This window comes from Rhinolophus ferrumequinum, chromosome 7 (assembly GCF_004115265.2).
Source record: "Rhinolophus ferrumequinum isolate MPI-CBG mRhiFer1 chromosome 7, mRhiFer1_v1.p, whole genome shotgun sequence".
NCBI classification, from domain to species: domain Eukaryota; kingdom Metazoa; phylum Chordata; class Mammalia; order Chiroptera; family Rhinolophidae; genus Rhinolophus; species Rhinolophus ferrumequinum.
In genome coordinates this window covers 62210732-62236877 of record NC_046290.1, presented here as the reverse complement: position 1 = coordinate 62236877, position 26146 = coordinate 62210732, and the positions used below count along the sequence as shown (strand labels likewise).

Genomic DNA, 26146 nt, shown 5'->3' with positions numbered 1-26146 from the left:
GGAAACACGGTAGTAATACATTTTACCTCTTCTTTTGAGTTATTAACTATACCTTTTTGTTTTACTTTACTAATGGTTACTATCAGGTTTACAATATACCTCTTTAACTTACCACAGTTTATTTTCAAATAAAATTATACCACTTCACATGTAACATGAGAGCCCATTACATTGTACTTTCATTTCTCCCTATAGACCTGGATTTCCATCTGGTATCATTTTCCTTAACATAAAAAACATTGTATAATATTTCTAGTATTAGTCGGCTGGAAATTAATTTTCTTGGCTTTTGTTTGTCTGGAAAGGTCTTTATTGTGCCTTTATTTTTTGACAGATATTTTCAGTGTATGTAAAATTTCAGTTTTATGGGGTATTTCTTTTCTTGGATTACTTTAAAGGTGTTTCCTCATTTCTTCTGGTTTCTATTATTTTTTTGGGGGGAACTTAGTGATATTTCTTATCTTTGATTCACTTTGCAATATGTTGTTTTCTCTGGGTGCTTTTGAGATTTTTCTCTTAATCACTGTTTTTCAGCAATTTGATTATGAATATGCCTTGGATTTTTTTTACTTTACAGTTAACTTCTTTGTTGAGCTTCTGGGACATGTGGGTTTGTAGATTTTTTTCAAATCTGGAAATGATCTGTCATTATTTTTTCAAATATTTCTTCTTCCCCTCAACCTCACTTTCTTTATTCTAATTGTGTGTTAAGCAGCTTTTCATTATCTTGCAGGTCACTGAGGCACTGTTCACTTTCTCAGTATTTTTCTTTCATTTTGTATATTTTCTATTACTATATCTTCACATTCTCTGATTGATTCTTCTGCAGTGTTTAATCTGATGTCAAACGTATCCACTGAATTTTTTATTTCCGATACTGTATTTTTCAGTTCTGAGCAGTTCCACTTTTGGTTCTTTTTAAATTCATTTCTTTTCTCATTATATTTGTATTTTCCTGTACAGCCTTGAACATTTTTATAATAACTGGTTTAATGCACTTGTCAACTAATTTCATCATCTCTATCGTTTTTAGGTTTTATTTTACTCACGATTTCTCTCCCAGTATGGGTCATATTTTTCTATTTCTATGAATGTCTGTAGTAATTTGTACTGGATAGTAGACATTGTAAATATTATATTGGTGAGGGTCTGGATAGTGTTGCCTCTCTTTGAACAAAATTGAATTTGTTTTGGCAGAAGTTAAGTTTGCTGTGGAACAACTTGATCATTTATAGGTTTGTTTTAAAGCTTTGCTAAGATAGATCTAGAGTAGCTATTATTTTAGGAATAGTTTACCTCTCTTCTGTGGCATGACCCTTGTCAGCTCACTGCTGAATATTCTGAATATTCAGTGAAGACCTTTTCACTCTGGTTGTTTGAACTCGAATGTCTCTGAACCCTATATAAGCTCTTGGAATTGTTCACCTTTAATCTTTCCAGTATTTTTTTTCCTCAGTCGTTTTCTTGGTCTGGATTCTTAGAAGTTTCATCCTATTCATAACACAACTGAGGCAATGACTTAAAGGGACTCATATGTAGATTTCTTAGAGCTCTTTTTCTGCAAAACTCCCTTATCTTTGATATTGTATCCTGCAAATTCCAGTTGCCTCAGTTTCCCTGAACACCAGTCTCTTTCTCCTCAACTCAGTGAAGCCACTGGGTTCTGCTTGGGTTCCTCCTTCATGGCCACAGTCCAGAAATTGCCATCAGGCAGGAAGCCAAAGTGATTATGGGTTACTTCTCTTGGGGATCACAGATCTATTGCCTGTTTTCCACTCTCTGAAACACTTTAATATACTTTGTACATTTATCTATTGGTTTATAGTGAGAAGGCAAATCCAAATACTAGTAGAGTCATGTGCCACAAACCAACATTTTGGTCAATGACAGACTGCTTATGTTACAGTGGTCCCATAAGATTGTAACGGAGCTGAAAAGTTCCTATTGTCTAGTGACGTCTTATCTGCTTATAAGCTCATAACACAATACATTACTCACATGTTTGTGGTGATGCTGGTGTACACAAACCTATTGAACTGCCAGTCACATAAAAGTATAGCATGAACAATTATATACAGTACATAATATTTGACGATGGCAAATGACTATGTTACTGGTTTATATATTTACTATACTTTTTATCATTATTGTAGCGTATATTCTTTCTAGTTATTAAAAAATGTTACTGTAAAAGTATGTTGTCATATGCCAGCAGCGGCCTCATACATCTCTTATTTAACATGTCTCTTGTTTACGTCATTTTCTCTTGTGCTGATTTAATCTCGGGTTGTGTTGTATAGTAACATGCTGTACAGGCTTGTAGCCCAGGGGCAGTAGGCCATACCAGATAGCCTAGGTGTGTATAGTAGGCTATACCATCTAAGTTTGTGTAAGTACATTCTGTGATGTTTGCACAACAATGAAATCACCTAATGATACGTTTCTCAGAACATATTCTCATCGTTAAGCAGTGCATGATTGTAATTCCATTATGGATAGCTGGAAGCTAAAAATCGAACAATTTATTTTATATAAATTGTTTATATAAATTTATTTTATGTAATATATATATATATGTATATATGGTTTTTTTTTTTTTTTTTTTTTTTTTCTTATAATGTAGTAGAAATAGAATAGAAGGAAACTTCTCTTCCTCTCCCTCAATGGGAGTGGTTACAAAAGAGAGTATCTCTTGACTTAACAAGATAGCCCCTCTTTTTTAGACTAGTGGTTCCCAGTAGACTCCACACTATTACGTTTAATACAATTGTCTTCTTTTCTGGCTTAAGAAAGACTTTCTTGTCAAATTGATAAAACTCTCTATGTGGAAAGGTAAAAGAAGAGTGGTAAAAATAGTATCTTTTTTTTTCCTGCCATCATTGTAGGGAGTAGCCTTTACCTTGTTTTAAAGAAAAAGATAAAGGAGTAAAGTGTTAATCTCTAATATAGTTGCTGATATTATCTCAGTTTCATAAATTCAGATGGCATAGCAAAGGCTACTCTGAATTTATCAGTGTACCTGATTTTTTTCCCCCTAACTACAGTGTGGTCTTATTCTGTATGTGAGTGTTTTTCCTTAGGTAGAGTAAATAATTTATAGGCAATTTATTATTTACATTTTTCAGTTCTGAGCAGTTCCACTTTTGGTTCTTTTTAAATTCATTTCTTTTCTCATTATATTTGTATTTTCCTGTACAGCCTTGAACATTTTTATAATAGCTGGTTTAATGCACTTGTCAACTAATTTCATCATCTGATTTATCTGATTGATATCTGATTTATAGCTTGTTTCTTTTTTCTGGCTTACTAATATCTGTTATTATACCTTTTATTTTCATGTATTAGTTTACCTTAAATGTGTGCACTATAATGTTTCCTTGAGTATGTTAATAAAACTCAGTACAAAGTCATTCAAACATATCTATTTGCCTTTGAGGTCATATTTTATCAACATTTACTGTAACAGGGTGAGAAGATGAAAAGATCATGAAAAGTTAGTGGGATTCTTTACCTAGCTATCTGACACAGTGATGGTGTTGTCATGAGTGCTTGAGTTCAGTAACAATGGAATCTTCATTCTTCTTGGTTTTGAAACACAGATGTTAATATTATTAAGAGAAACAGGAAAATTTGGACTCTAGTGTTTCATGCCAAACCATCTAAATATGCCCAATATAAAAACTAAAATAATATAAATTTGTATAGCCTGGAAAGGAATCTAAAATAGTGCTTTTTGTAGCGTACACCTGAGAAAATATCCTGGTCAGACCATTTTTTTTCCTTTTGGGTCAGGGCAAGACATAGAAAGGCTCTACAGTCTCCAGGTGATGCTGTTTAGGCCAGGTATTCTTAACCCAAGTGGGTAGGATTTAGGTGCAGAGTCTGTGAATCCCAATGGGATAAAAATTATGTTTGTTATTACTAACTGCTAACCTACATTTGTTTTAATTATACATGTAGACATAAAAAATAGTAATATTAATAGTCTTGTGACTTTGTCATAGGTAAAAATCACTTAGGTTTTTAAATGATATGATAGTCCTACATATACCTAAAATACATCAATATAGAAGGGCACACATTATAATAGAAATTTGGTTTTTAAAACTTTTTGGACAACTTTAATATAATTGGTGTCCTTTGTAATCCTGTATTTTTTATTAATGTTCGATAGATGAATGGATAAAGAAGTTGTGGTATATATACGCAATGGAATACTATTCAGCGGTAAGAAAAGATGATATAGGAACATTTGTGACAACATGGATGGATCTTGAGAGTATAATGCTAAGCGAAATAAGTCAGACAGAAAAAGCAGAGAACCATATGATTTCACTGATATGTGGTATATAAACCCAAAACAACAAAAGAACAAGACAAACAAATGAGAAACAAAAACTCATAGACACAGACAATAGTTTAGTGGTTACCAGAGGGTAAGGCGGGTGGGGGGTGGGAGATGAGGGTAAGGGGGATCAAATATATGGTGATGGAAGAACTGACTCCGGGTGGTGAACACACAATGGGATTTATAGATGATGTAATGCAGAATTGTACACCTGAAATCTATGTAATTTTGCTAACAATTGTCACCCCAATAAATTAAATAAATAAATAAATAAATAAATAAATAAATAAATAAATAAACATTCTGAGAAGAAGCTGTTGATTTCATCAGACAATCAAGAGGTGGTTCACAAGTTAAGAATGTGTAGTTTAGGCAATTAAAATTACTTTGTTTTTACTTTACTTTAAGCATCCTCTTTTGTTTCTGTTCTTGCCTGCTGGTACTAGGTTACTAATTACCCTTCAATTTCAGGTTTACTCCCACGTTCCCGTAACATCTTTATATATGTACTACGTAACATAGGAGATACAATATCATGTAAGTTCAGAAAATATATTCTAGACTGTAGGGCAGACAGATTGCTTAGGTTTAAACTCCGACTGTATGACTTATTTAGATATATGACCATGGGCAGGTTATCTAACCTTTTAAATGCTTTGGTTTCCTTCTTTACTTTATAGGGTTGTTGTAAAGATTAAAGGGTATTTATTAAAGGGACTTATGTCAGTATGAGTGCTATGCATATGTTTGCTGTTATCATTATTTAAAAATATTTGATTGCCATTACATAAGTTGGGTCTTAGACATTCAGCCCAAGAGAAATATGTATAGTTGCTTCTCTTCCACAAGCTTAAAATCTAGTGGCAAAGACAGATCTTGGAAAAGACATTGTTAGTAATCTAAGTGTTATTAGGAAGGAGGAATACAAAAATTTTAGCTGTGTCTTGAGGAGATTGGAGGCCAGGCAAGGAAGATATTAAAGCTACATAAGCAAAGAATGGGACAAGTATTCCAGACGAATAAACATCGTTTGCAAAGGCTCTGAGGTGAAAAAGATCCTGATACATCTGAGAATTTAAAAGAAAGTCATTGTGGCTATACAATATGGAGAATGAGGAAAGAGTGTTATAGGATGAAATTTGAGAAATAGGCAGGGGCCAGATCTGTAGGACCTTGCTGGTTTTAAGGATTGGGGCCGTATCCTTACTTACAGCACTGGGAAACCATTAGATTTGTGTTTTTAAAGGAGTGATACGTCTGGTGACAGGAGATAAGATCTGAAGGACGATTTATCATGTTAGATATTGCAGAAGGAGTCTACAGAAGCAGTCCAAGGAAGAGATAATAACCTGTTGATAGACTAGAATGGTGATAGTAGAGATGGGGAAATGTGGGGATCTTCCAATAACTGGAGGGAATTGATTGATTGTAAGGGATGGATGAAGAAGAAGGATTCATGACATTTACGCTTCTGGCTTGAACAGTCAGGTGGATGATAGTGCCATTTATGGAGTTGATGAACACACTGGAGGAGAAATAGGTTTGGAGATGGATTCAGTTTGAACATACTGAATTTGAGGTGCCTGTAAAATCACTAGAGGAGATATCTGTAGTTCATTTAATACATTTTCAAGACTGTCTCTCTGGTAAGCTATTTAAGAATCTGGTTACCGGGAAGAAATGAAGGCTTAGAGTAAGGAGGACTCTTCTTTAAAGTAGGCGAAAGGAAAATGTGAGAGCAAGTGATCTGAAGCTGATATAAATGAAGAACAACTGTGGATATGCTCGTAGACTAGAACTCCAGGAATGCTAATGGAAAGTTGGAGGAATGCATTTTATTTCAAAGACATGCTGAAAAAGCAGCTACTTCAAAAGATTTTTTTTAAAGTTTAGAATGTACACGCTTAGAATGAAGTATAAAAGGTTATAAGGGGGAAACAGGGATGAGATGGAGATGATTTCCATGAAATATAAGGTATAGTTCTTACTTAAGAGGATATCCACCCAGGGTAGATGTTCTTTTGTTCCCATCAGACAGCATTGCCATTCATATCATAGTCTCTTTAACGTAAAGATTCTAGAGGAGCCCTTTTAGGCTTAGACAAACTAACATTACTGAAAACGTTAAAATAAAGTAATGTAAAATGATTAAAAGAAATTTTATGTTTTTTTCTTCTTCCTTCTTTCCCTGTGTCCATCCCTTCCTCTATCTCACCCTCCTTGTTTCCTACCCTTCTTCCCTCTATCCCTTCCTAGGAGGGAACTGGGATGGAATGTAGAGTTTAGATAAATGGGACATTAAGAGGAAAGGGTGTTATTTTTTAAAATAATTGACTAACTTATAGGGTGGATCTTTATTTTAAATGATTCTAAGTCTCAACGTAATAATTTTTGTAAATTTAATTCGCATAGGATTCAATAAATAATACTTAAGGTTATATATGTGTTACTTAGTGAATATTTTTGAGAAGCATTAAATATTTTTAAATTTATTAAACTATGGTACATCCACATAATGGAACACTATGACTAGTAAAAAAAGAATAAAAAAGTTCTCTGTTACTGAGAAGGTAGATCATCAGTATAAATTTTTAGATGATAAAGTAACACGATATATTTAATCTGCTATAAGAGAAGATAATGAGAACACGGTGTGCAGCACAGTGTGTATAGTATATAGTATACTGTCTTTTTTTAAGAACGAGAGGGAAATAATACATTTTTATATGCTTATATTGGCACTAAGAAACACTGGAATGATGCATAAGAAACTAAATAGTAGTAAGATTACCAACAGGAGACAGAGTGAGGGGGGCACCCATGGAGAAGGACAGGGGAGGGAGTGAGACTTACCAGTGTATATTGTTTTATATTGTTTTCATGTTTAATTTAAAACTTGTGAATTTATTTTCAATAAAAATTAATTTTTAAAATGTTTTTTAAAGTGTATTACTTACAGTTTTTTATAAATTGAAATGTCACATGTTTGCAAACACTACCAATCATTTTTCATTCATTCATTGTTCATGTATTGTGCATCTACAGTGTGGTTCATGCTACAATAAAGTAGAATATGTTCAGTGGGCAAATGAGAATGTGAGGTAATCATGATGGAATGCTAAATGTCATAAGAAAGGCGGAGTCATTGAAAACATCAGTGAAAACTTCAAGTCGGAGGTAGCATTTAAATTGTCTTTTGAGCAATTGGAGAAAATGGGGGAAGTTAAGAGCATTTTAGGTGAGGGATGAACAGAGGAACTAACACGGCAAGTATAGGGCTTGCTCCAGTGAGTCTTTGGTTTGACAGGCAATCATGTCTGAAAATTATCTCAAGTATAGCTGTAGTCTTCTTTAACATTTCAATAAATTAAAATGTTTTAATGAAAGGAAACTGTTACCCTGTTTGTCATCTGCCTTATTTCCAATAAAATACTTGTGGAAATAGATGCAGTGTCAATAACACTTGAACTAGGAATATGGACAGTATGGGAAGTTTTAAAATAATGTTTTGTTCTGATATAATTTCACACGTAAAAGTTACGTAGTTACAAGGAACCACATATATTGTATATTACTTATATAATTGTTTTTTCTAAACCATTTGAGAGTAAAGTTGGAACCATTATTCCTTTTGCCACTAATACATTGTTTATTTCCTATTATTCTCTTCATAACTATAGTACAATTATTAGAATTCGGAAATTTTATATTGATTTAGTATTATCAATCTATAAGCTATGTTTAAATTCTGCTAATTGTCACATAGTGTACTTAATAGCTGATATTCCTTAAGTCTAGGATTCAATCCAGGTTTACACATTGCATTAAGCTGTGATGTTTCTTTATTCTCCTTTAATCTGGAACCATTCCTTAAGCCTTTCTTTATCTTTCTTAATATTAACATTTTTTGAGGAGTATACGACATTTGTTGAATAACCCCTAATTTGTGTTTGTCATATGTATTCTCATAGTTAGATTGCATTTTTAATGAAGGTAGCTTAGATGTGGTCTTTGTCCTCAATGCATGATATCAAGAGTACATGAATTTGGTTTGCTCCAATATTGGTGACGTCTGCCAGGTCATACCATATAGTTACTATTGTTTTTCTCTTGTAATTTATCAGTAATTTGGGGGAAGATACTTGAGAGTATGTTATTTATTAAACTTCTACGTATTAATTTTAGCATCTTTTGATGATTTTCTAACTCTATCATTTCTTCTATATGCATTAATTGGCATTCCAATATAAGAAAGAGTTTTCTTTCCTCTTTTGACTTTATTTTTATAATTATGGACTCATAGATTCTTATTCTATTCAGTAAGTTATGTGATCCATTGAAGTCATTAGTTTGATGCCTCTACTAACCCAGATTTGGCTAGACGGATTCTTATCAAGCAGGTTTTGTGTCCTTTTAACATTTATTCATCACTCTTTCTTCAGTATTTTCTTAATTTTTGTTGCAAAATAATTTTTTTAGATTTACCTTGTACTTTCTGTGCTCCAGGCTCCGAATCAGCCTTTTCTCCTACATTCCTTGAATCTCCTTCGTCCATCTTCAAAACCATTATTGTCCAATGAAGGTCTCCTCACTTTGTATCTTTCTGGCACACTATTCTTCCATACTCTTCCACTTTTAAGAATTTATATGGTTTGTTGGGCCCACTCAGATATTCCAAGATAATCTCCCCATCTTTGGTTCTTAATGGTAATCATATTTGCAAAGTCTCTTTTACTATGTAATGTGACATATTAACGGATTCTGGGAGTTGGGATGTGGGCATCTTTGCGTAGCCATGTTTCTGCCTACCACAAACAGTATTACCCAGTGGTGCCTGACTTTGCTGGATCAGTTTTCTCTTGTTATGTAGAATACCTCTGACCATTTCCTCCTAGATTCAGTGAACACAACGGAAGTGTTGGGATTCAGAGTCACAATAGTACTATATTAGATATAATATCTATAGGGAAATTATAGGGGAAAGACATTGTAAAAATACTGAAAGAGTATTGCTTTGAAAAATAGAAAGTCCTTGTTTGTGTGTTTATATTAACTAGTCCTGATCTTTAGTATTAAGGCCAATAATTATTCACACAACAACAGGAAGTAAACTATTGCAAGTAATCAGTAAAGAGTCTCTTAATTTTGTGTAAAAACATTCTCAGATAGAGAGATAGAACAATAAGTTATAATAATTTATGGGAATTTTGATAATGGACAACATTATCTTACGATGTTATTTCTTTCCTATTTAGATCATCACGAAGTATGTATATGAACTCCTGGAAAAGGATTGTAATTTGAAAAAAATCTCTATTCCAGTAAGTCCAATTTTTTTAAATGTTTATACTTCTGAATAAAATAGTTTTCAATTAAGAAGAAAATTTCTGTTTTAGGTTAACTGTAATAAGTTTAAATGTTAAGATCCTAGTGTTTTGATATTGATAAAGGTAGCATTAAATGTCTGTCAGTATATCTAATCTCATTGCTCACAATAACTCTCAAAAAGTAATACCCTTCAGTATAAAGGAAAGACTGATTTCTAGTGTTTTTTTTAAATGATAACAGAATTAAAAGACTACCCTTTTCTCTACCCTTCATTTTATTGATATAATTTATTTTTACTTATTTATTTGAAGTGAAGTAAACCAGTGTACTTTTTGTTGCATTAAACATTCACCATCTCTTTAATAATTTCACTTTTATTATACATTTTATTTCTATGTTATTTCCTCTCAATAGTCCCAAATTCCGGAACATTTTTTTGAAATTTTGCAGATTGCCATCTCAGAGCTAAAAAGTCTGAAATTTGTTCTCAGATTCAAATTCTCAAAAAAAGCTTTTTGTTTTTAACGTGAAATATGAAACATTAAGCTTTCAAACGGAGAAATAGTAATCTTATGTATGAAGTGATGGTGAGACTAGATTAGATGATTTTTGCTCTCCCTGACAACTTTCTGATTTTATGATATATGTGAGGCTTAACAAAAGTAACTCATTTAAGGCACAAGACTTCGCATATAGATAATTTTGTTTTCATGAAATTTTGCATGACATTTTTAAATTCATTGGGTAATAGTATTCTACTATGAATTGTAGGGTTTGAGGATTTCTTTATACTATCTGTCCTCACAAATTAATTCCATGTTCAACTTTTTAAAAAAAATCTGTTTTATATTTAATTTTCTGTAGATAACCTCAAGTACAGATCACATTATTAATTATTTATACATTTATGCATTCATTCATTCAACAAATATTTATTTAAGGGTGCCAAGCACTATTCCAAGTGCTTATGAAGTACTAGTGAATGAGCTATTATTCTATGTAATAGCCAATGTTTATTTGGAAATTTTTCCTTCCTTTAGAAATACATGAAAACCAAGATTTTGTTATCTTTTGGGGAGTGAATATACTAGTCCTTTTGGAATTCAAACTTTTTTGTTTTAGTTTTCATTTTAGGCCTAGTGTGTTATTCTATTAAAACTATGTATTGAATTTGGTCTTCTAAATGTCAATGTAGAATTTTTATCACTTTGTCCAGTCTTCATTTTTTTAAATTTTATTTCTTTCAAAGTACTTGAAGAATGATATTTAAAGAGCCCTAGGTTAATTAATTGTTACAACACAATTAATATTGAGTTCTCTATAGTACTTCTAGTTTCATGGAACCTTTAAACTCACTTCAATCTCCTAGATTTCCAGAACAAATCACAAGATAATTGGCCATATAGATCATGTTATATGATTAAGTTTCATTAATTTCTTTTATAGAAAGCCTGAAATTAGGTTTAGACAGAGTTTGTTTTTTTGACCTAATTTCCTCTCATTAAATTTAGACTATAAAGCTAATAAGCATAGAGAGAGTTTAATATTACGTAAGACCTATAATAAGTGTCATGTGCATTTTTGGTTAGTAAAGATTCCCTGATTTTATAAACTGAAAATAAACAAAATTTCTTTTGTTTTAGGAAATTAATCTCTCCTTAAATTATCATCACATATTATATGTAGTAGTGAAAATTTTCTTCCATAATTTACAGTTTTCTCCTGAGTTCTCTTAAATCCGAGGTAGATGATAGCAGTGCGTATGTTTTGTTTGTTTGTTTCGTTTTGTTTTGTCGGTACAATTGTTCTTTTTTACTAAAGGAATACCACCTAACTTTTTTCTATGGATGATGAACTAAGTTTTAGTTTTATAGTTGAACTATTGAATAAGGAGAGAGAAACTTGCTTTGTTACTGTTGTAAATGACAGCCCTTTATGGAGCTCATGATTTGATAACGAAGATCATGATCATGTCTCATGTTTACTCCCCACTTCACTTACGTAGGCACAAAATGTTCTCAATTGTAGTATCTCATACTTGTATAGAATACTGGATACATGAATTAACTTAATAACTTGGCTACAAAGTTTTCATTCAGTTTATTCAATCATTTTTAAATGAACATCACGATTAGTGGGGTTTGTGAGCATTTCCAAATGAATTGTTACTGCTAAAAATTGTTTGGTGCAGTCTCACTGACCAGTCAGTCTTTGAAGTTGATTTATCAATAAAGTGGGGTGGTACATTGGAATAATCTTTATATGTATGTATTCCTTAATGAAAGCTCAGCTTAATGAATTACTATTATTTGAAGATAAATGGCCTTGGAACAACCATTTGCATCTTAATTAAGTTAATTAAGAAAAATTATTCAGATAGATATTTTACTATTGAAAATTAGCACTAACTTTATACAGATTAAGTTACAGTTACCAACTGCAGAGTCAGAGTTCTGTGTTAAATCGAGATGAATATTAACCAATAATCAGCTCAAATACTGCTCTTACTCCTTAGTCCTTAGTACCATTACATTGTTCACTTTCATTGTTTTTTTTTCCTTGACTTTTCTAATGTCCTCATACTTTTAATGTCAGCTTATATGGATGTTCAAGTAAAACTTTATTCATTTATTCATGGCTATGTTAATTTATAGCCTCTTAAAAAATTTTTGAACATTATAATATAAAAATCACATTTTTATCTTCTGAAAATACATACTCTTCCAGTGTTAAAGTGATTACTATGAAATTTAAAGTACCAACATTCCATTGCTTAAAAAAATTGACACTATTGAATGAAATAGTGCCATTTGTGACAACATAGATGGATCTTGAGATTATTATGCTAAGTGAAATAAGTCAGACAGAAAAAAATCAAGAACCATATGATTTCACTGATATGTGGTATATAAAACTTGAAAATAACAAAAGAACAAGACAAACAAATGAAGAAACAAAAACTCATAAACACAGACAATATTTTAGTGGTTACCAGAGGGTAAGTGGTTACCAGAAGGTAAGGGTAAGGGGGCAGGGACTTGGTAGATGAGGGTAAAGGTGATCAAATATATGGTGATGGAAAGAGAACTGACTCTGGGTGTGAACACACAATGTGATATATAGATGATGTAATACAGAATTGTACACCTGAAACCTATGTAACTTTGCTAACAATTATCACCCTAATAAACTTTAATAAAAAAAAAATTGACTGAGTTCCTTGGTAACAGGGGACTTGGTCAAATAGGAAAAAACGAACAAACAAAAAACAGTGATGGGCCACTACTGGCAAGTCCATAGCTACAGGTGTTTTTCATTAAGATAAACATATTCATTTCCATGGCCATTCCCGGATTCATTAAGGCCTCACTGACTTTAAGAGGCACTTTTATTTGTGCATGTTTAAATGTACTCTTTGGGAAATGAATGACCAGAAACCTCTTTGGCCTTTTTTTGTTATATACTTACAGCCATACCTTTTAATTTTTTCTTTTTTTTAATCGCCATTTTCTCTTAAGCCACTTTAACAGAATAATTCTTCTGTTTTCATATAATATTCTTAGCTAAAAGGAAATTACCTAGATTTGGTTTTCCCCTTTCTCATCCACTTCTCTTCCTCTGTGACTTCAGCGGTACTCGCTGTCACCATCGTAATCTGTTTGCTCTGGGCATCTCATGAACTTGAAGCTAATGTGATTGTTTTACACTTCATGTCTCTGTTCCTTCATATTTAATTACTAATAATAAAGGTATAATTACATCACTTTAATTCTTAGCATTGTGCAGCTCTTTTAAAATTCTTTATAATTGTGTTTGAATTTAATATGCGATATATGTTTTCTGAACCAGGAAGTGTGATAACCAGTTATAGTGTGCATTATTTAGTTAAATGCCTTCTATCTAAAGGAAGTCACTGGTGATGCTTGATGAGATTCATATTCCAAAAGTTTATCCATTCCTTTATTTACTGAGTGCCTGTAATGTGTCAGCCTCTCTTCTAGGCATTGGGACTATAGCTAGATACAAACAGAAATGTTTGTGCCTTCCTACACTGACATTCTAGTCGAGGAAACAGCTGGTTAATAAACAAATATACAAACAAATATATAAAGTAAAACATACAATATATTAGATTGTGTCATGTGATGTGGAGGAAAATAAAACAGAGCAAGAGCCTAGGGAATTCTTGGAGAGGTATTTAAATGAGGTGGTCAGGGAAGGCTCCATTGAGAAGGTGGTATTTTTCCTTAAGCCCTGCGGCCAGGCTCTTCTTGCTGAAATAATTGCCCTTTGTGCTCTGTTGACAAAAATGGCTAAGTATCTATTATGACATCAATCTGATTGTTTTAGAAGTAGAGGAATTTTAATTTTTTTCTCTTCCCAGGAACAGTGACTGGGAACATTTAGAATTCAGGGTATTTTTTGATATCTAGAGTTTTTTTCTATTTCTTATTTTAATAATTGTATAAATACATACTGCTGATGAAGTGAAGAACTATTGCATACATGGCATGTAGACTGACGCTCTCTGTTTCAGGCTGTCTGCATTACCAGCCATCAAGATTTTAGCTTCTGTCTCTGACCTGGCCGCACAAAGAATTCCAGTCCTAGTTATTTGCCACTGCTGATGCGAAATACTACTCAGTGTGTGCCATGGCATATATGATACGAGGTTGGGGAGTTATCCCTTCCTAAAAGTCTTTTGAGTCTTTCAAATCTAAATCATACATCATCTAGCTTAAACTTAAATATTAAGTACAATAAAAATGAATAAAACTACTTACTTATCAGCTTATAGATAACTAGTACATAAAATAAGGTTATCAGAGTATACAAATACTCCTTCCTAAAATAATTGTGATATAATCCTATGTTCATACTCTGAATGAAATTTCAAAGTCCATTTACATAGAACAGTAGGTTTTTGAATTTTTGAATAGTTTCCTCTCCCACCTTTTAAAAGTTTATTAGTATTCCTAGATAATACATGATATTCCAAATAGGTGGATCCTTCAATTGGATTTTTCTGTTTTCTGTGCAGTATGCATCTATTATAGAATTATAGATGTGACCTTGGGCAAGTTAAACTCTCAATGTCTTCATCAATAAATGAGTATAATAATAGTACCACCTTAATGGGATTGTGATTAGTTGAGATAATATTTTTAAAACATTTCACCTAGTATCTAGACAATAGGTAGACTTCAAACCGTTATTCATTCGTATATGTAATGATACTATCCTACTAAATATACAACAATAATGTAGGGAGACATATATTTCTAATATTATTTTTTTCTATTTTTATATCATATTTCCCCAAAACTAAGAACTAGCCGGACCATCAGCTCTAATGCGTCTTTTGGAGCCAAAATTAATACAAGACGTGGTATTATATTATATTATATTATATTATATTATATTAAAGCCCGGTCTTATATAACATTATATAAGACAGGGTCTTATAGTAAATAAGTAAATAAGACTTATAGTAAATAAGACCCGGTCTTATATTAGTTTTTGCACCAAAAGACGCATTAGAGCTGATTGTCCGACTAAGTCTTATTTGCGGGGAAACACAGTATTTAAATTACTATGATGTCCTTTTTGCTCCTCCAACTTATATATAATTGTTAATCTCATGAATATTTTCATTTTATTTTAAAGTTTTTTTAACTTGTATAATTCTGTAATAGCCATTTTCTAATTTATAGTAACCATTAGTTTTCTAATTTATGTTTATGCCTGATCAGAAAACATTTATTTATTATTATTTTTTAAATTACAGGTAGATGCCACTGAAAGTGAACCAAAGAGTTTTATCTTTATGAGTGAGGATGCTTTGACAAATCCACAGAAACTGATGGTTTTAATTCATGGTAGCGGTGTTGTCAGGGCAGGGCAGTGGGCTAGAAGGCTTATTATAAATGAAGATCTGGACAGTGGCACACAGATACCATTTATTAAGAGAGCTATGGATGTAAGTACAATTTCCTTTATATTTTTTTGGCATTTTATAGCTCTGTTTTAATATATGTGATAAATTATTTTAAGCTATCTCTTCAAAAGTATATCCTAAATATGATCTTATCTTTAAATTATTGTTATTTATTTGTAATGAAGTATTATTTTGCATTATTTTGCAGTTACAGTTAAAAACAAAATGATACCTTCTATACAAAAATTTAAATAATGTCTTTGAAATGAATATTTTCAATTCTAAAACTTTTTGTTTGTTAATACACAGAGTGTCACAAACTGTCATATACTTATCAATGTTATTGAAATGCTTCTGAAAAAAAATGATTCTTTTGAAAATCTTTTCCTACCTAATTTAGTGAAGTTAGAAACTAAAGGAAATCTGCTACTTTAAATTAATCTCTCAATCTTTAAAAGAAGAGTTGGAATAATTCAGTATTTTTTGTCAGTATTTTCTTTAGAAAACTCTTTAGAGGCACAAATAAAATGATTTAGGCATAAGAAATATACGTACAAAATGGTAACATACAATATTTACTGAATTACTTTATTCTTATTTGAATTCAAACAATTTAGAAATTGGTATTTTAAAATTGTGTTCAAGCTTTTCTTTCCTATAATAGTGAAATTGTTTATTCTGACCTAGCATTTTATATCTGTATGTTTGGATACTTTTGTTTTACTGTCATATTCTTAAGTTCTGTAGCGAATAGCCAAATTTTGCAAAGTATCGCTTTCTTTCTCATATGAGTACAGTTTTTCTTCAAACAAAAGGTAAAGTGGCATCTTGTATAATATAAGAATGTAAAGTTAGGAATATATGCATGCATATATATTTTATAAGAGCTACATTATTAAATTTTTGTAATTAAAATTGGAAAGGAATTCTTTAATAAACTGATGATTACAAAGGTGAAAGATAATATGTTCCCTACTCTGTTAACTCTGAAATGTTAATGCAGTTGACCCTTGAACAACGATCCCCACGTAGTTGAAAATCTGCGTATAACTTTTGACTCCCCCCAATATTAACTACTAACAGACTACTATTCACCAAAACCTTACTATAACATAGTCAATTAACACTTGTTTTGTATATATATGTTTTATATACTATATTCTTACAATAAAATAAGCTAGAGAAAGTAAAATGTTATTAAGAAAATCATTAGAAAGAGAAAATTCTTTATAGTACTGTACGTATTTATTGGGAAAAAAATCCACGAATAAGTGGGACCTGCGCAGTTCAAGTGCATGTTGTTCAAAAGTCAACTGTGTTGCGGCCAGCCCAATTTCCTAAAGAATATTTTTGTTAATAGATTTTAAGGCCCTTAAAATACTGCAAGTAGAATTTCTTAAGTTAATTGCGTATTTTTTTTAGTCTTCATGGATGTGCAAAGAACACAAAAAGGTTACTTTTGAATGTTGCAAACTTCAACAGTATGTTTTTAGTAGAATTTAACTTAAATAAATTGTGGTTTAAATTGAATTAACTCACATAAAATTTTGTATTATTTAAACTTTCATATTTTAGGATATGAATAGTGAATGAACTTTCTGACACAGTTTGCGGTTAGAACAGATTCTGTTGATGTATTTTAAGATTATATGTGAAATGTGATCACAATTCAGTGAATATTTTCAATAAAATTTAGTAAAGAAAGTCAGATATTTGTACTTTTGAGTGCTCAGTGAAATACTTTATGTAATTATATTGTCCCTGCTACTAGATCAACTATAAGCCTTTCCCATTCTAGAATGTTTTATTGTTGTATAAGATTTTTTGAGGTTAATGAATATATGGGATATGATCTCACTTATATGTGGACTCTAAAGAACTAAATAAATTTTAGCAAAGTAAACAGAAGTAGTCTCAGAGATATAGAGGAAAAACTGATGGTTGCTGAGGGATGAGGGAGAAGGGAAGGGATTAGACAGCATAAATTGGTAACCACAAGATTGCCACAGGGACATGAAAGACCGTTTGGGGAATATAATCAATAATGTGAAGATTTTGTAGGTTGTCAGATGGGCACTTGTCTCATTAGGGAGACCACTTCATGGACAGTGTAAGTGCCTGACCACTGCAGTGTACACCTGAAGCTGAAGCTGAATAATATTGTATGTCAACTATAATTTAATGTATATATATATATGTGTGTGTGTGTTTATACGTGTATATATATACGGATATATACACCTATATATGTATACATATATATATACACACACACATATATACCTGTGTGTGTGTGTGTGTGTGTGTGTGTGTGTGTGTGTTTGCCATGTTTCCCGAAAATAAGACCTAGCCGGACAATCAGTTCTAATGCGTCTTTTGGAGCAAAAATTAATATATTAGATAAGACCCGGTTTCATATTAAAGTAAAATAAGACCACGTCTTATATGAATTTTCGCTCCAAAAGACGCATTAGAACTGATTGTCCGGCTAGGTCTTATTTTTGGGGACACACGGTACAGTCACAGGATATGGAGTACTGCATACAGAATAGAGTCGATGGAATTGTAATAGATATGTACGATGTCAGAGAGGCAATAGATTGGGGGAGGGGGTTATCACTTTGTGAGGAATGAAATGTCTAACTGTTGCGTTGTTTTGTACACCTGAAACTAAAGAAAAAGGAGTATATGGGAAGCCATACCAAACATCTTTGAACTGATTACCTGCGAATATCCCAAACAAGAGGAAGGACATTTGTCTGTAATAGTAGTTTAGTCAGTCATCTTTCTTGGAAGTAGGAATAGTATTTTGGGGAATACATTTTTATTGCCTTGACCTTTTTTCTGCTCTGCTTTTCTCAATCATAGCAATTCATGATTCCTTGAAAAATAAAAAATAAAAACAAGCAGCTGATTTCTAAATACCTTAACATTTAGTGTATTTAGTATTTACTATGTTGTATATTTTGAAATTTTTAGTTTATATACTTTATTCTCCTTATTCTATAATAACTGAACGTGAACTTTATTGTGGTAACTTGCTGCATGGTGAAACTTTAAAAATGGATATCTGCTTTTAGTCCAGATAAAGTGACTTTATCACTTTGGTTTTACCTTTTCATAGTGTTTCTCTGGTAATTCTTCAAGGGCTTCTCTGTGTTTGTGTTGTTGGGAGGCAGAGGAACAGTTGTGGGAAAGTATTTTAGGAAGCAGGCAGAGGAAGACTAATGGGAAGAAAGAAGCTGTCTCATCCTTACTTTTTAATCAGATAAGCTCTACTTGTTTTCGTTTTTGGACATTTTTCAAAAATTGTATTTAAAGGTTTCCATAGTTTACAAAAGGTTGGGAACCACTACTCTGTTTTTCATGTTTTGTCAGTTTTCATATCACAACTGAAGTAAATTCTGAAATTTTTCAGGTCAGATAATGTCATCTTTACCCAGTGTTGTTAATAGCATTTCTGCTATATTTCTTGCAGATTTTTAATATAAAATTAAAGTTCTTAAAATTGGATTCATATCATTGTAAGGTTAAAACACTTTTTTTTCAACAGTGGAGCCCTGCCTCTAAGTGGACTGTTTTGTTAATATAGATATAGGTAATTTTTAAATCTTTGCAGCCACTTTGGTTGAAGTTGGGGTGAGTAGTGGAACCACATCCACAATTCCCCCTGGGATTCCTTCCCTGAACCCCGGGGCTCCATAGATCATGAAAATTGCAGACCTTCCCATTTTTGTATTTTCAGTACTTCAGAACTTTATTATAAAACATGTATGGAGATTTCGTGTAGAAGTAGTACATACAGGATAAATGTCCACAGTTCTTCTGAGGTTTCATAGCTAATATTTTTAATGTTTAACAATTCATTGCATAATTTATTACTTGGAGTAAGAAAGAGTGTATCATATAGCCAAGTACTAGTTATTCAGTGTCTGATTGTGCAGTTTGAGATTTTCTCATACTTGTTTCTTTGGTCTTTTCTCATATGCATCTTTTTAGTCATTTCAGTTGGTCTCCAAAAAAGGGGCAAGGAAAGTAGATGATATTTACATTAAGTCGTTTAATTACTAATTGCAGAGGTGGATGAAGGGTGCAAAACTTAAGGAGACACTCACTCTCAGGGTTTCAGAGGTGTGCAGTACTTATAGGGCCTCGAGAGTGAGTGCCTCCTTAAATTTGGACCCTAAATACCTCACTGATGTCACCCTGTCTGCTTGGACTGATTGAGATGCGCTGTCAAAATGTTTTATGGAGAGCAATTTGGGAGCCGTTGGTCTAGAGTCAAATTTTACTATGTATCAGAATCACCTGGAGGGCTTGTGGAAACACCAGTTGCCTTAAGCCAATCCCAGATTTTGATTTAGAAGATCTGGTTGGGGCCTGGAATTTTACATTTTTGAGAATATCCCGGGTGATGTTGATGCTGTTAATCTGGGCACCATCCGAGGACCATTGGTATAGGGAATACACCTTGGATTGATTGAGGGTTTATGTATACTTTTGAGGCTCCAGGTGTAGCAGGTAAGGTAGATCTGAAAGCGGACATGTTTAGTAAAACAGAAAAAAGTTCTAGAAAATGTCTTGTAATAAAGTTAGTGTAAGTAAAAGTTTAAATTAAGAAGAATACTTTCAAAATACTATATAAGTGATTCCTACCCAACACGACTTAAAATCACTGATTTTAATAATTTCATGAGAAGTTTGATGACTTCATTAAACCTACATTGTTTTTTTCTAATTTCTCACAGCTGGATTATTCAGCAGAGTATCCTATTTCTATATTTCTTACTTTGAGTATAATTTTCATATTATGTCTAAGTTTTAGAAGTTAATATTTTTAACAATGTAGTTTATACAATTTGGATTCTATAACGTGGTGGCCTGAGCTACTTACTATGCCCTCTCTCCCACTGATCATACATAAGAATAAGGGATAAAACATAGCAACAACAAAAATATTCAATACCTAGTTATGTTCAGAAGATAGAAAAGGAATCTTTAAGTGCCGACTACAAGAGAAAACTTAAAGCCACAATGGTAAGTCCCTGGAGGGTGCTGCAACCCCAAGGAAATAGCTAATGAGATATAAGCCCTAGACTTATCCCTGTGACAGGGGCTGCATCACAGCTTTGGGCCTGAGAGGCAGGAGCTAAAACTAAGGCTATCGCTGGGGCCCGTGGATATAACTAGGGCTCTGGAAGTTTCTGCCCTTTCAGTATTTAGGGGGAAAAATCAGCTCATGCATGGCCAAGAAATAAAATGAGGAAGTATCTTTGCCAGAGGTGCCAGGTAGGGTAAATAAATAGCCTCCATTGGAAAATAGAAGCCACACACCTTAACCCAAAGGTGAATTTAGATTTGCAGTTTGAATGTAGACAACCTACTTAATGTGGGAATCTCAAGAAATGTGAATTCATGTAAAAATGGATTCTGTACTGATGAAACTCCTGGGGCACCAGTTAGAAGCAAACATAAAGCTGCCAATAAAAATACTTTACAACCCAGAGTAAATCCCTAATGAAGATGAATTTATAGTCGGAAACTAAAAATTTTATAAGGAAATGATTCATCACAGAGAAGAGTCAGGTTGTGTCGCTATCAGACATAGTTGAAGAGAACATAAGTAAATTAAAAGCTAGAGTTGAGGAATACAGTATACAGAACAGCACAGAAAACTGAGAAAAAGTAAAGTCAAGTAAAATCAAAAGGCATGTATAAAAATAAGGATTATCCTTTCCTAATCCTTCCTCACCTGTGCTGTTCTCTAGATATAACCACTCTCAATACTTTTAGTGTTAACTAATGTTCTCTATATCCACATTTAGAATAATAGTGTTGTTATCTCTCGATTTATCAGTCACTTTCTGTTATGGATAGACAAGAAGCTCTTTCCCATCCTGACAGTTTTTGGATTAAATCAGCAATCAAGCTTTATAATGTTGCTACTACTTTCATTTTGCTTATGGCTGAGCCAAGTAGGTACTATGGTTGCTTTTCATTTTTGCTACAAGTTTGTTTTCATGGAATTAATAATTTCCTAGGATGTTTTTTTCTGTTTTCTTTTAATAATTGTTAATTCAGGTCTTGATTGGCCCCAGTGATTTTTTATATGGTCACATTTATCAGATAATCTTACAGTTTCATGCTCTTCTTCTGGAAAACTCTGTTTTGGAACACTGTGGAGTTTTGTTCCAATCTTGACTAGTCATTTACTAAGCCTGCCTACCTATCTCTCTTCCTGGGAGTCTCCTTAGATTCTCTCTTATGTTTGACCTTCTATTTCCTGGATCTAAGGACCCCTGCTTTTAGATACATGCCCTCATTTTGCTGGAGCATATATCAAAGAGTGAATAAAAATTTTCAAAACCTTGTATTTCTAAAAAAAAAAAGCCATTATTTTACTTGTTCATTTTATTTTAATGATTCAACTAGGCATGAGAATTCCACATTGAAAATCAAAAATGATTTGAAAATCCACATTGAAAATCAAAAATGAAAATCAAAAATGAAAACATTCTGAAGTTGAAGGCTTTGTTTCATTGTTTTCTAGTTTCCAATGGCTTAAGTGAAAAGTCCAGTACCATTCTGATCTTGAATGCTTTTGTTCTGTATGGAACTTCTTTTACTTCTCCCTGGTGTTAAGAAATTAATCATACTGCTTTTAATAAAATTTCCTATTCCTTGGTAGGCGTTTTTTTTTTAATTTATTATGTTGGACACTTGGTGATTTCTTTTGATCTGTACTGTACACTCATGATCCTCAATTCTGAGAGAAAATTTTTGTGTCATTTCTTAGTAATTGCAATCTTTATTTTTCTAGAATTGTTTTCATGTGGTTTTGGAGTTCTGGATTGAGCCTCTAATCGTCTTATGTAATTGTCTATACTTTCTTTTCCATCTATTTTTGCTCTCGTTTCTGGGAGTTACCTACTTTTTTTAACCCTTCTATAGAATTTTTTGTGTTGTTCTGTCACATTTTGGTATGGAGCTCTTTTTATTCACTTTGCAGACTCCCATATACTACACTTGATTTGAGCTTTGTGTCTCTTCCCTTTTTATGGCCTGATACCTTTCTAGTTAGTCCTTCTCTGGATATGTTTCTCTAAACGGAAAACCTCCGATTTCTTGCAGAGCTGGCTACACGATGTGAAATTGTGACCTGTTACTTTGGTTTTCAGTTTTTTCTTTTTGGGTTTGTTTGTTTGGAGGGAAATGGGGTAACTGCTCCTTATGTGAACTTATAACTAGTTCCTCTATTTTTAGAATCAAGGCTACCACAACTTTCACAAATAAGTGGCACTCCAATTTCTGAATTTTTCTGAATTTCTGTGAATGTGTTTGGTTGTTTCTAGTCATTATTGCCCTTCAGAGGCACTTAAGTTTCAATTTCTATTTTAATTCCAAGCCAGTTCCATTAGCTTATGGTCTTCAAAAAAATTAATGACATCTGTAACCTCTATTCTGTCCCCTTCCATATATTTTATCCTGATGAGTTAATACCACGTTCTTTTTTAAACTAATATTGTAATGTAGTCTATGGAAGTAATAGCAATAATCTAAAGAATTCAATATGGTATTTTAATTACATTTTTTATACTCACACCAATAACAGTCACTTTATAATTCATATCTTTTAAAGACAAATAGCACTAACTTTCTATATAACGAAATGCTTTGTAAACCTCGGTGATGCCCTTATGGAGCAATATTCATCACACTATAATATTTTAGGATTTTCTTTTAAATGTCATGTTTATAAGGGGGCTGAGTTGAAGAATACATAAATTGCATGACTCTGATGTGAATTGCAAACTTCGAAAGTTGATTTAGAGCTTTTTGGTATTTAAATCATTTGTTTCCCATTTAATAAACTGTAGCTTAACTTTTTTATTCTGGCTGTTGACTTTTTGTTTCCTCTTTTCGTAATCCCTTTTAGGTTTCCCCCCCTTTTTAAATCAAATTTATCGGGGTAACTGGAATATACAGATGATTTGATGTATTATAAAGCTGTACACCTGAAACTTACATAATGATGTTTTCCCCTTTTTTGACAGGCGTATTTGTAAAGCTGATTGATTACAGTATTAGGATTTTTGCCCAACAAATGTATGTGAAGCCATTATAAATGGTTATCTAAAATAGGGTATGATTTTGTTTTTCAGTGATTTGAGTAATAAATTTTTGGTAACACCTTAACTACTGTCTTTAGTTCCAAATCTTCAAGTTAAGTACTGCAAGATCTTGCTATTTCAACATAATTATTTGGCAAAGTTGTTGACATGGAAATTTTTTAAGAGGATTCTCGTGGGTCATTAGTAGATAGTAATAAGTACCATATCAATGTAGTGCATAGCTTTTATTTTTATCAGTAGCAATGATATCTAGCAGCTTATAAAATATTATTCAATATTTACATAGTGCACACAAATATTGTTTGGCAGGAGACGCATGTTTAAGGTCTCACAGACCTCAGAAACGTGAAAATTGCATGGAGCTTTTAAATATACTTTTGTTCAAATGACATACAGGCTTTGGTGCTCTTTTTAAATAGTCATTCAAAGTATTTGTGGAATTAAGGAAATACTTATTAAAACAAGATGCCATTTTCAACATGTAAGATTGGGAGATAAATTGGTAATAAATTGTATAATCATACCAAGTTTATATAATATATGGGTGGAAATGTAAATTGAAGCAATCTTTTTAGATGGCAGTTGTGTTACATATTCAAAAATTAAATATGCATGTTAACCTTTGACCCTAAATTCCATTTGAAGGAATTTACAGCAGTACACAAAGTATACCAAGGATGCTCATCACAGCAGTTTGTAATAATGCCAAAACTTCCAGCTACCTAAGTAACCACTGGTAGGGGACTGTTTGATTAAATGAAGGTATGCTTATATTATAGAAGGCTATGTAGTTACTAAGAAGAAGCAGTTATATGTGTATGTATGTGTGTTCAGTCATATAGAATGATGTCTTAGAGTTATCAGATAAAAAAACGAGATCATTTGTTAAAAAATACACTTGTATACATACAACTACTTACATACATGGATATACATTAATGTTTCTGGAACTTTATGCAGAAAACCATGAGGTTTCTTCTTCTACTTTTCATTTTCAACTTCTCTATTCAATTCTTTCCCTTCCTTTTTTGTTTTTTTCTTTGTGCTAGTATTTTTATAATTTTAATTCTAAAATTTTTTAAGAAAATATTTCTGAAATGTAGTAATACTGTAGTCATTCACTTAACCATTTCTAAAAGAGTTTAAATGTTTGATTATAAAACTGCAAGCAGCTTCTTTAAATAATTATTGATTTTTGCAACTAAATGCTGGCAGAATTTAGACCACTAAAATTTACATTTCAAACCTTTTTAAAATAAATGCTATTTTCCCCCCTATTTGAAACGTGGAATAATAAATGATAGGTTAAAATCAATAGCACTAATTCTAAATTTTAAAAGTAAACCTTGAGAGAAATATAAATTAATCAAATAATATATAATCTGTTACATTATAGACTTCATAAAAGATTGTTTAAGTGAAGAATTCCAGAAAAGGTTAAAAGCTTAGCACATTATGGAACTGACAAGGTATATGAGGCCACACCAGCCCCCATGCCAGCAAAAGAAAACAATGAAATGACAGCTCTAGTGTTTGGAGAGAGGTTGTTAACGACCGCTTATTCCTTTATGATTTCAACTCTTGACAGAAGACAGGTCTGCTCATTGCATCAATGGCAGATATATCATTACCTTCTGGCCCTGTCATGACTGATTTGGGGGAAAAAAACTATGTTCACTTTTGAAAATCCAATTACCTTCTGGAATTTTGGTCACTGTTTCTGAGATACATGTGATTAAGCCATTCTATGATAGCTGTTTACATATAGAGTATTCTCTGGTATTGAACTAATTAATTAAGCATATACCTTCTATAGTCAGGTGGAGAGCTAGCAATAACAGCATAGAGCACCTTGATATCCTGACCTCAACCCAAGAAAAATATTACCAGGCCTCTTATGTCTAATATCTTATTCCTCTACCTATGTTTATACGTGACTTTAAATAACTTTTAAAGTAGACCTAGGCTTTCTCACTAAGTGCAAGAGAAAAAATACTGGATTTTAAAACATTTAGGCACCATTTTTACATGGAAAAGTGTTGGTTATAATTTGGTCTTTCTATTTCTCAATTCTATTCATGTTTTATTTTTATTTTATTTTTTTATTTTTTACCTACCTAAGAAGTGACTGGAGATTTAGAGAAAGACAGGGTGTGGGTTTTGAAAGTATGTCAAAAGCCTTGGGGTTTGTATATGATCAGAATTTCAATGAAGGTTGAGATGAGTTTAAATGCATAGAAGGCAAACACAAAAATCTTGCTTAATTTCTGCCATGTTGTTCATTTTTGAGTCATTCTGATGTGTTTTTCAAATCTGCTGTAGTCTTTGAGCTTTGTACTATTATAGCCACGATCTGTATTCCACACACCCCGCCCCCGCCTTTTTTTTTTTTTCCCTCCT

The 26146-nt window shown here is 32.4% G+C and overlaps 1 protein-coding gene across 4 annotated transcripts in view; it reads left to right on the top strand.

Moving 5' to 3' along the window:
* The window catches only part of FAM172A (family with sequence similarity 172 member A), a 396509-nt gene that overhangs the window by 92404 nt on the left and 277959 nt on the right, over positions 1-26146 (top strand). For all 4 annotated transcript variants that reach the window (XM_033110791.1, XM_033110793.1, XM_033110790.1 and 1 more), the window contains 2 exons: positions 9604-9669; positions 15465-15656. In XM_033110791.1, coding sequence (XP_032966682.1) covers positions 9604-9669; positions 15465-15656 — 258 coding nt within the window. The remainder of the gene's footprint in view (positions 1-9603; positions 9670-15464; positions 15657-26146) is intronic.